A 12,043-nucleotide genomic window follows, 5' to 3' on the forward strand; every position below is an offset into this window, starting at 1 on the left:
TGCCGTATCTCCGGATGAGGAGGACTTGACAAACCTCACATCTGATTACCGATTACCTATGACCACGTGACCTGAATAGCAAGGCTGATGGGCATCATTGCTCCTTGCTGAATCAAGAGATTTAGCCAATGTGGCAATGGAACTTTATTGTAACATACCAGCATCCCAAGTGTGATTTGACCCCAGTCCAGTTCAGCGTTAACACTCTTTTGCCTTGGGTGATTTGCAGGGCAAAAGGCACCAGGAGGGTGTAATGGTTCAGGGCTGCCTCATGGAGTTATGCATTGACAATATTCTCTAGGCTGATTCCAAGTCCCAGCCCTGTCCTGCCAACTCACAGCTCTGTATGCCTTGAAGGGCATCCTCAGGGACAGGCGTAGGAAGCAGGTGCTACTGACTTCAGCCTATTGCTCAACCCCACCATATCCATTCAGAGGGGCCTTTCATTCCTGGAAAGACGGATTTTGCCTCCTCTCTGGCGACGGGGCTCAAGCATTTTGCACAGGGCAAGCGAAGGCCAGCTGGGTCCGGGCAGATGGATTTCATTGCCGGAGCCATTGGAGGTAATAAATAAATAAATCACCCAGCAGCTTCTTGACGAAGGGAGACAGCTGTATTTCCTTGCTATTGACTTTCAGGCAGATCCTCAATGCCAGATATGGCTGTGCTAGAATCAAAGACCTTTAGAGCACCCAGGACGGAGATTGAATGGAAGGAATTAAGCATGCACGGAGCTATTTGTGTGGTAGTAATGCCAGGAATTGTCCCAAATCAGGTTCTTTTAATACAATTGCATATATATTGTGCAAAAGGCAACCAACAGAGAAAGATGAAGACAAGGCAGGATCAGGCCCACCCAGGTGTGAATTGAAAGAGACTGATGGTGGTGGTGGGGGAGCAGTTACAATCTAAAACAGACACAGGGAAACAACTGAGGAAACGGAGGAAAGGGGTTCGGGCAGGGGACGAATATGTGATTATTTCAATTAAATGTACTTTAGCAGGATAACTTTAGGGTTTGGTTGTATTCAGCTAAGCCCTAGTCAGAACAGACCCACTGAAGTTAATGAACCTAAGTTAGTCATGTCTATTAATTTCAGTGGGTCTTCTCTGAGGAGGATCATTTATTTGTTTTATTGATTGATTAAAATATTTATAAGCTGCACTTTTCATAAAAGTATATCAAGGATTAGCACTGAATACCATCCAGAGTATAAGCAGTAGGACTGGGGTCTGATACCCTCCTTGGTGCCTGGCTAGAGCCCTTCTCCTCCCAATTATTATTGTTATTATTTTAGATTTTTGGCTTGGGGGGGTTGTTGGGCTATAGGGGGCTGCCTGGTTTTTCATTTTATTTGTTTTGGGGTGCCTATAGGGGTTTTGCTTTTTGTTTTGTTTTGTCCTCTTTTGTTTTTGAAGGGTTCTCAGCATCTCCAGTTTTTCTTCTGTGAAATGGGTATTTTTTTGAGGCCACGACAGTTTCTTAGATTTCCAAATGTGCCCCTGCACACCAAAAGGCTGGAGCTGTCCAGACCAGGGGGATTAGGAAGTGGCCATTCTAGAGGGAAAAGGAGAAGGGAAGGAGAAAGGTGGTAGTGGGACACTGAACAGGAAAGACATGAGGAGAGTGAGGCTGATTGGGTGCCCTAATGTTTGAAACAGCACATCCCAGGCAGAAGCAGGAGTTCAAGCAGTCAGGGACACACACAGGCTCTTCAGGGGACTCTGGGAGTGGCTGGAGTTCCCGATGTGGGAAGGGCCACAGCGCAGCCACCGAGGCCAAGATGCCCCACCCAGACAGTTGTGATTCACTTGAGTGCGTGCATCGATGACTGACCAAATGCCATCTTTGCAATCTATCCCATTGTCTCCTTTACTTATAGGGATGGGGGAAACTTTCAGTGTCCATTTCTCATATTTCTCATCTTAAGTTCGGTTCTCCACATTTCCACATCAGTCTGCTTTTTTTCTTAAAGTCCTCATGAAAATTCATCACCATTTTAGTGTGAATGCAATTTTGCCTAACATCAACAATTTTGCAAATCAGTTTCCCCTAATGCAATGCCTTTTACATGTTGTTTTTGTGTATATTTTGTGCATTTTTATGCACAGCTTACCTTAATATATGCATTTTGTACACATTAATTGGCTGGGGAATTGCATTGCAAAATTTGGAAAAGTGTGAGTTTCAAGGGAAAGCTATGTTTTGGTTCGCGTGTTGTTTTGGAAAGTGTGGATTAGATAGATTCACCTGTAAGTGTGTGAACTGAATTGAATGTCTTTCCCATTCCTAGCTTACACATTCACTTGCTGGGCCATCCTTTGCCAGGCAATTGAGTTTTGGGGTACATACATTTTTCCTTTTTGTGCTTTAGGGTAACAAAGCATAGTGCAGACAGGACACAGATGAGACTTTGGACTGAAGGTCAATAAGAAACTGGATGAGATTGGAGGGATGAATGGAATGGTGGGGTAGACTTTCTAGAGTTCTTGACATTTTGCATTGAAAGTTCCCAAGGTATCTCCAAAGATGTCTGTCTTCAAAAATCTGAAGGGTTGTCACACAGACTATGGAGCAGACTTCTTCTCTGTTGCTCCAGAGGGCAAGATTGTAACTCAGATGTAGGGAACCTTTGGCCCTCCAGATGTTGCTGAACTACAATTCACATCATCCCTGACCCATTGGCCATACTGGCTGGGGCTGATGGGAGTTATAGTTTAGCAACAACTAGAGGGCCAAAGATTCCCCACGCCTGTTGTAACTAATGGGTGGAAATGGCAAGGAAGTTAGGAGAAACTTCCTAACAATGAGATCATAAAGAGAGCCCTGTTGGATTAGGCCAAAGTCCATCTTAGTCCAGCATCCTGTCCTCACAGTGGCCAACTAGATGCCATGGGAAGCCCATCTGATGAGTGTATCACATTCTCTGCACTTGTGACCTCCAGTGACTGCTACCCACAGCCATCATGGCTAATAGCCAATAATAACCTTGCCTGGTAACATCTTACCCCTTATATACCCAGTCTATCACTGCCCTCTGCAGGTGAGGGCCTCTTATCTGCACGTACCGTCTTATCAGGAAGTCTGTTCCGCCCAACATAGGAAGTGAACCTTTAGTGTCGGGGCATCTTCCCCTTGGCATTTTCTCCTGTTAAATATTAGACAGGTACCGTCTCTGTTATCTTTTCTGCACCTACTGAAGACATTCCTCTTTCAACAAGACTTTTAAGTAGAGACCTTATCCCAGTCTGCGTCTGTGCTGGAATTGCTATTTAAGATGTTTTAAAAGTTGTTTTAAAGACGTTTGAAGTGCTTTTAGTGTTTTTGTTTGCTGCCCAGGGCTCCTTCTGGGAGGAAAGTCAGGATATAAATTTAATTAATAATAACAACCTTATCCTCCATGGATTTGTCTACACCTCTTTTAAACCCATCCAAGGCTATTACTACATCTTGTGGTAGTGAGAAGGTCAGCTGTAGGGCACACTATCTGGTGAAGTGGTGGTTTCACCTTTGCTGGAGGTATTACAATAGAGGCTGAATGGTTATCCGCCAGGGATGTTACAGCTGCAAGATTCCTGCACTGAGCAGGAAGTTGCACCGGATGATTCTATTCATAAACAAAAATGTTGTGATATAAAGAAATCGGGATGTAAGGGAGGAGGCCATTTCTAAAGGCTCATTTGGATGTGGGCTTCATAGCAATGTAGCCCTTCCAGACGTGAGCTCCAGGATCTTTCCACTCCTGCATCCCCATGGTGAGTCTTGGAAGTCAGTTATGCAGACTGTGCAGCAGAAGCAGCTGCCCTGATGGAGCAGAGCTGCTTTGCAAACCTCCCGCCTGGAGGGAGGGAGAAGGGGAGAGACAAAGTGGTGGGGAACTTGGAATTGGCAGGAGCACCGGAATGGCTTTGCCAGTGTGTTTGCCAGTGCGTTTGCACAGTGCTAACCTCACTGCTGCCTTACTCTCTCCTTTCCGATAAGCAATACAGTAGGGCCCCACTCATACGGTGGGTTACATTCCGGACCCCCACCGAAAAGCAAAAACCGCTGAAAAGCGGAACTCATTGAATAGAATGGCGTGTGACGCCCGAAAACTGCCGTAAAAGCAGAACAAGTGCCATATGAGGGGGGGTTTGGTCTAATTGCATCTAATTGAGACCGCCACATTAGCGAAGCACCGTAAAGCGAAGCACCGTAAAGCGGGGCCCTACCCCTACTGTAGTGACCCACCTGCCAGGAAGCTAGCATAGCATAGCTGTGCCCCACCTGGTGAGCCACATCTGCTGCGCAGGGGCTGCGTGAACCTTTGGGGGGACCCACTTGGACTGAAATGGTACAGACAGACCATCTTTTAATAGATTCCCCTTGCATGTTTGCGTTGTGGGGATTGAGAATGCTGAAGTAGCATTCCTGTTCTCTACAGGAGAGCATTCTGATCTAGTCCTAAAGGCAAGATCTTTATGATGCAAATCAAACAGCATGGTACTATTACGCTCTTGCATGCTGTTCCCCCCCCCTTCCAACTTTGACATCTGCTCTAGAGGATGACCCGACTTGGGAGAGAAAGACAACAACTGACACCGCAGGATGGCCGTGTGCAAACATGGACTTTTATGGTTTTGGGGTGCAAAAGGCATCAATTATCTGGCCCAGGTCTGGGATGTCTGCTCTGAAACCATGCACACCTATTGAAGAGAGAGAAAAAAACCTGTGGACGTTTGTACCTACACATGAGGTTTTACCGTGTTTACTAATGCAATATGAATCCACATTCAACAAATATACACTACTGAGTTGTGTCCTGGCTTGTCTTGGTGAAGTCAGGCTCTGTTATACATGATCTGGCGAAAGACCAAGGCCTGATCTAGTTACTTGTAAGACTGCACAAGACAAAAAGGATTCTGTTGCTATGATTATGAGGAAATGCACGCGGTGTCATCTTTACTAGAGAGGGTTAGATGAGTGTGGCATATGCCTGAAGATGGACTATGTTACTGATTCACCTGTGTCAGTTCCAGATCTTCTAAACATTCTGGCAGCTGCCCTTAACACATTGCTCCAGGTGGTTCTTTCTGTCCATTGAGAGATTACAGGTTTAGAGTAGATTGACACAACCTGATGGATCACATGGTGCAGTGCTCCTGGGAAGGAAGGAGATTATGTGACTGAGTGTTCCCTTCATGTTATAGATGCCCTGAACATAGTAAGCAAGCATAGCTAAGTTTGAAGACTGTTGTCCTTAACTGAAACTAATCCAAGACAAAAGTGATGAAGCTAAGGGCATCTATTTACATCAGCCAGTCTTCTCTAACCTGGTGCCCTTCAAACCTTTTGGACTACAACTCCCATCATCCCCAGCCAGCATAACCAATGGTCAGGGATGATGGGAGTTGTAGACCAAACCTTCTGGAAGGTAACAGATTGGGGAAGGGTGTCATAGGTAAAACTTAAATTGCCTTTGGGACGCTCTTGAACTATTTATGCTAATGCAGAAGAGAAAGCAGAGATTCATTTGCTATGCAAAAAAAAAAAAGCATCCTGATAAATATTGCCTTTACATTGCACCTGACAATGCAAATTGAAGCAAGAGCTGCCTTAAAAACCTAAGGCATAAAAAACACACCACCCTAAGTGCTAAGTCTGTAAAAAGCCTGAAAATTGTGCCTTTGGATGGAAAGGAGGAGATAAATGCCAAGCTATTGCTTGAAACTAGGGTTGCCAGGTCCATGGCCTGAGACTGATCCTGTATCTTTAGGAGAGGAGAAAGTCAGCCAAGTGCAAGGGTTCTTGCAACTCTGGAATGGGAAAAACCACAAGGTGGAATTCTCCCTTCCCCCTCCACAACTTTTAAAGATAGTTAAATAGATAGATAGATTGCGGGTCTGGCAACCAAGAGGCCTTCTGTATCTTTAAAAGTTGTGCAGGGAGAAGGGAGAATTCCACCTTGTGGTTTTTCCCACTACAGGGTTGCAAGAACACCTGCACTTGGCTGACTTTCTCTTCTCCTAAAGATACAGGATCAGTCTCAGGCCATGAACCTGGCAATCCTACTTGAAACTATTTCATTCAGTAGTGCTGAACAGATTCAACAGTAATGGACAGGAAAGCTATCTTTGCACCAGTCCCTGCCACAGTATCATCTGTTCAAAAGAATATATGTAGAGTTCAGTTTGGATCTGGCACAACTGTTTTGCCACTTGCTCTCTAGCTGACTTCAGCCAACCCATTCAATTTGGCATTGTGGGGAGCTGCATTGTTGCAGTGTAAGAAGAGAGCATCTAGGATTTCATTGTGTCAATGACCTTGGTTCCTATTTCAGTGCTCAGCATGACCATTCTGTTGACTGGAGAAACTGGGGTTCTGATCCTGCAGGTGGACTACATGTGCAGGGTAGCATGGGGCACTGGTCCATAGGAGTTAGTAGACCTTTCCCTTTGGGGCTACCACTAGCACACAGCATTATAGCCAGGCCATTCCTCCTCTGCCTTCCCCATGTGCCTGCCTTGTAGGGATGCAGGAGGAATTTGGCTGGTTTGCATTGTAATGTGAACTTATCTAATTTGCACTATAGGGGGAACTGAAACACAGCTATCCTTTGAAATTTGCACTTCTCCACATTTTGGGATGCAGTCCTTCAACCAAAGCAAGTTTACAAAACTGTGCATATAAGGAGGAAGCGTGCATAAAGATGCTTATATGAATGAAAACAACACTACAAAAATATTAAGTAAAACTTTGCAACAATGTGTACATAAGGTAAAATTGCACATGGAAAATATGTGTATTAGGAGAAAGGTGCACTAAAATGGTGATGAATTTTCATGAGGACTTTAAAAAGTCCAACTGATGCAGAAATGTGAAAACTGAACTTAAGAAGGGAAGAAATGGAAAGAAACCAAAACGATGAGATTCGCCCGTCCAGGAAAAGCAGGAACAGACTAGCACTTGGAATCTGGAGGAGGTGGGGAAAACAAGCTTATGGGTACTTACAGAGCAGGTTCGGTGGCAGCCTCGCATGGGGATGGCCTTGCAGGGGAGGGGGGAGCACTCTCCAGTGATTCCTACAGCATAGCTCTGCATGCGATTTCACTTAAGGAGGCCCTGCAGGATTGCATCCATTGACCTTTGTGATAGAGACCCAGCCTCATATTTATTGGCTGTTTGAAAAACCACCACCACCACTGCAACATTTGAGTCGAAGCATTCTGATGTTTTAAAATGTCCAACTAAGTTGCCAGTCCAGTAGGACTGCATTAAGCATTGAGAACTTGGAACTCTGATAACAAAGGAATTCCTTATTTTCTGTTGTGACTTGGAAGCTGCGGAACAGGCTCTAGCTGTTTTTCCCCCTGGAGAAAATACCATCTTAAAATAAGGCAGAGATATCTATGAGGCATGTATTGTGAAAACAGTATGGCAGTCAGCATTCTTTGATTCAAGCATCTTGATTAAAAATATAATTTTTAAATAATGTACTTAACGGGCATTTATACGTCACTCTTCAACTATAAAAAGGTTTCCAGAGTGGCTTAGAATTTGAAAAAACATTAAAAGCAAAGCTACCCTTGATTTATAGGTTCCATCGCAAGATGTTGTCTGGCCAATTGATATTCAGGAGGATCTTGATGGTCTGGCTGTTTTTAATTCTTTTCCTTCCTTTTGCCCCATGTGGTACATGAGCTGATATCCCTAAGGTCCCAGATTCAGGGACCAGCTGTGTGCCTGCCCAAGTACTAACCTAACTCACAAGGATGCTGTGATAATAAAGAAATAAGGATATATAATACATCCTGAGCTTTTGAGCAAAGTGTAAAACCAATCTCAGTAATTATAGAAGCCTTACGAGGAACACACTCTTGTTGGGAGACTGTAGGAAAAGGGAGGAGTCCCAATTAGTGTGCGAACCTACTCATAGCTTACTCTGTGTAATTATTAATACAGCCCCAGGCTGTTTCAAACCTCCCTTGAATGTCTTCATCTGTTATTTCAGGCTTTATTCTGTCCCATCATGTTATGCAGTAGAGGGATACTAATTCTGTTAACCTGAAGTACCCAAAGAAGAGGAGTTGTCACTTCCACATGCAACTATCAGATCTCCCTCTATCTATAAGGTGGTGAAATGTAGTTGCCCATCTAGTGTGAGATTAGAAGTCTGGAACACATACTCTAGAAACATAGGATTAATTCAGGTTCCATTTTTTGTTTGTTTGGAAAACACATGCGTGTGTGCGTACACACACACACACTTTTTAAAGAACACAACACATCTACTAGATCAGACCAAAAATGCATCCAACATCTTGCTTCCACAGTGACTAACTAGCCTCGGGAAACTGACATGCAGGGAGAGATGTTCGATACTAGTCCTACTCAGAGTAGAACCATTGAAATTAATAGATGAACCTCAGGTCCATTAATTTCAGTGGGTCTACTTTGGATAGGACTTAGCTGAATGCAACCCAGGATTTAGATGTGAGAGTTCTCTATGTTTATTGCACCCTGGCAACTGATATTCCGTGGCACACTGTTTTTGGATGTGAAGACCCCATAAAAATGATCATGACTAATAACTGTTGATAGCCTATAAAATTGTCTAATCCCCTTTGAAAGCCATCTAAGCCATGCTGACTTGGTCTGATTGGAGTTGTAGTCCGAGAACATCTGGAGGGCATCACATTGGCGAGCCCTGCCGGAAATGTTAACTTCCTTAATTCAACAACTTGCCATGGTCTAAATTAGGGGAGGGAAACATTTTTCAGCCCAAGGAACACATTCCCTTCTGAGCAACCTTCTGAGGGTAACATGGCAATGGATGGCAGAATCAGAAGGAAAAGTGGGCAAAGCAAAAATGTAAATGTCACTGTTGTCCAGTAGGCTAATTTCTACACACACTCGCACACCCTTCTCTATCCTCTATCCAGACAAGCAAGAGGCATTGTTAGAGGTCAAGGACACATTCTAGCCAGGCAAAAACAGAAGTGAAGCAGAGCCACTGAGGGGTGTGAACTGGGAAGAGTCCTGAGGGCCAGATGGAAAGGCCCGGAGGGCCACATTTGTCTCCTGGCCCTGAAATTCCCCATCCCCTGCTCTAAATGGTCAGATAGACCATTAGGCAGGTACCACATATTACCAATCAAGTTTATGTATTTATTTATTTCTTATTTGATTTATATCTCTCCCTTCTTCCCAGCAGGAGGAAGTTGTGTATGAAGATGCATGGCAGCTGCTTCTCTGTGGTAAAGCAGCATTGGGAGGGTGTGATTTGCAACACAGAGGCAGCGTGTGAAAGGAGGGACTCTTTCGCCTCTTGACTCTTTCGCCTCTTTCTATATTTCCTCTCTGTTGCCCTCTATCCATTTTCCTCCCCCGCCGGAGTTATCAGCCTAAATCCATGTTTGTTGTAACCACTAGATGTATAGTCATTTCCACATTTTTAATGTAGCTTTTCACACTGCAAGGGAAGATGTTTCAAACAGTAAGTCACTCTGACTGCACCCCAAGTGGGGACAGTGATTATGTGAATCTATCCTAAGCCAGATATACGTTTGCTTATAGTTGTGAATTATTACAGGTGAAATGTTTCTGTATAGCTGCTGCATAGATTGGAGAGCAGTAGAAGCCAATGAGAGTCTGAGGCTGATCATATTTGCTTGAGAACACTTGAGAGAGGCCAAAGGAACCTTGGAAAACCACCTTGAGCTCTTAATTTGACCTAACCATTAGCTTCTCTACCGTCTATCTATGGCAAGCAACAGCTACATGCCCGAATGATGCCTTTCTGCAGATTCTGCCTTCTCTAGGGTCTAGGCGATCTATTCAGTTGTGCTTGTGTGGCTGTGCTGTGTAAACAGCACAAGGGGCTGACTCAGTCAGTCACTGTCTCAGCTCTATTTATAGGCTGTGACGGCATCTGGGGATTTGGGCAGCCACTCACTAACTTGGCTGGCCAATGCTGAGGCCAAATTCTCATTCCCTGAGATGTTGACGCCCCAATGAGAGCTAAGCAGGTTGCAGTGGGATCTGAGACTTGTGCTTCTCTCTACTGTCTGTTGAAGAGAGCATAATGTTATCCACTGGTTTTAAATCAAGGGTGGGGAACCATTTTCAGTCTCAGGACTGGATTCCCTTATGATCAGCCTTCCAGGTACTGCATGCCAGCGATGGGTGTGGCAAATTCACAAGTGCAGGGTCCCCTCATGATAGTCACAGCCACGGCCCTCCCTCTTTTTTTGCTGCTGAGTTGAGAATGAGATTCTTGTTAATGCCTTCTCCTAGAACAACAAGTGCTCCTGGGAGCCAATAAGCACAAAAGAAGAGAGCGTGGCTGACTCACCTCCATTTACTCTGATTGGCTCCAATCAGCAGGAAAGGACAAGGAAGCATATCAGAGGACCCTTCTCAGTGGCTAACACACTCCCCTTTCATGCTGATTGGCTCATAGGATGCTGGAGACAGAGGGACCTTGCTGGGACCCTGCTCCCCCCAAAAATAAGGATCTAAGAACCCTTGAGATCCTGGGCGACTGCACCCCTGATTCCAGCCACACAAAAGCTAGAGGTTTCTAGCTATGTAAACACACAAACTTCTCCATCCTCCACACTAGAATGCTGGGGAATTTTCATGAGGATTAAAAAAAAAATCCGCAATTTGCTGCAGAAATGTGGAGAACTGAATTTAAAATTGGAAAAAATGAGAAACGGAGGGAACTGAAATTGTCAGCTACTTCCATTCCTCACCCATAGGCCTTAGATCCCCCACCCCTATTTTAAATCATGCCAGAAGCAGCTTGCCTGGTGCCTTCCTGGCAGTGATGTTGCTGCTGCTTACCGAGAGGGGAGGAGTGAGGTGATGGGGAGGTTGGTGTGGTGCAGGTGGATGGGTGGAGCCAAACTGGTGCTCCTGGCGGTGGGCCTGCACTGTGCCAAGCTCCCCTTTGCCTTTCCCCTCCACCCTCCCAGTGAGCAGCAGCACCACCACTGCTGGGGATCTGGCACTGCAGCACTGCCTGACCACCCAAGGTGCTTCTGAATCTAAGAAAGACAATCAGAGACATCCACGAAGAGAATGAGAACCATGCATTTACAGTTTAAAGAAAATAGGCCTCTCCCCATGCCACCTGTTCACGCTAGACCATTGTTTAGTCTGCTTCTTTCCCAGCAAAGCACAAAAAGAAAAAGGAAAGATATTTCACGTATTATTTATTTATTTATCTATTAGATTTATATCCCTCCCTTCCTCCCAGTAGGAGCCCAGGGCAACAAGTAAAAGTAGAAGAAAGTAAAAGAACGTAAATGGTACAGTGTTGATATATCGGAGGAAATGAACCGACAAAAGCAGTCTGCCAACCCTGATTTTTTTTTTTAGTTACTTCTGTGTTTAATTATGTTTGATTTATGATATAACGTATCTATTTTAAAGTTGTTTAACATATGGTTTTAATTGTATATTGGTTGTCTGTCTGTTGTGCACCGCCCAGAGAGCTTCGGCTATGGGGCGGTATATAAATTTAATAAATAAATAATAAATAAATAAATAAAAAGGAAAAGGAGAAAAATATTGACCCTGTGCAGCATCACATCTTAAACTCATAGAAATCGTAGCATCATCGTGACTGCGGGATTAAAATAGAGCTTGCTTCTGCTGCCCCGATGCTAAAACACATTTTACTGGGGAATAATTTTGTTGTAGAAACAGATAATGTATTTATAAGCATCTAATAACTACATGCATACTCGGTTGGCCACCCAGTGACTATAAAATGAAAAAGAAAGAAGGGTGTTGTGATGACCAGCATGAGCTCTGGTGGGCCCTGCGTGCCCATGCCAGCCCAGGTGCTGAATGGGAGGACTGTTTGCTTCTGTCCCCAGTATCTGCTGCTCTCTGGGTAGTAATTGCCTCCTGGGCTGTGTGGCCCTGGACTCCAGCTTTAGCTGCACCATTGCCCATGGATCTTGATAGTCCCCTCCAGACTGGTGGGTTTTTTGGCAGGTGTATTCTGCAACATGCAATTGATGCACTAACTGCATTAGTGCTGGATTTTGT

The 12,043-nt window shown here is 44.6% G+C and overlaps 1 protein-coding gene across 3 annotated transcripts in view; it reads left to right on the top strand.

Moving 5' to 3' along the window:
• The first annotated feature begins 363 nt into the window (after positions 1–363).
• SLC25A47 (solute carrier family 25 member 47) overlaps positions 364–12,043 on the top strand; it is a 41,735-nt gene continuing 30,055 nt past the window's right edge. Inside the window, exons 1-2 of one of the 3 annotated variants that reach the window (XM_061612162.1) lie at positions 512–563; positions 9,192–9,476. In XM_061612162.1, coding sequence (XP_061468146.1) covers positions 9,413–9,476 — 64 coding nt within the window. In that variant the 5' untranslated portion in view covers positions 512–563; positions 9,192–9,412. Of the gene's footprint in view, positions 564–9,191; positions 9,477–12,043 lie in introns of all 3 variants that reach the window. The other 2 variants (XM_061612163.1, XM_061612164.1) reach the window with 2 other exon arrangements.

This window comes from Rhineura floridana, chromosome 2, assembly GCF_030035675.1.
Source record: "Rhineura floridana isolate rRhiFlo1 chromosome 2, rRhiFlo1.hap2, whole genome shotgun sequence".
NCBI lineage: Eukaryota > Metazoa > Chordata > Lepidosauria > Squamata > Rhineuridae > Rhineura > Rhineura floridana.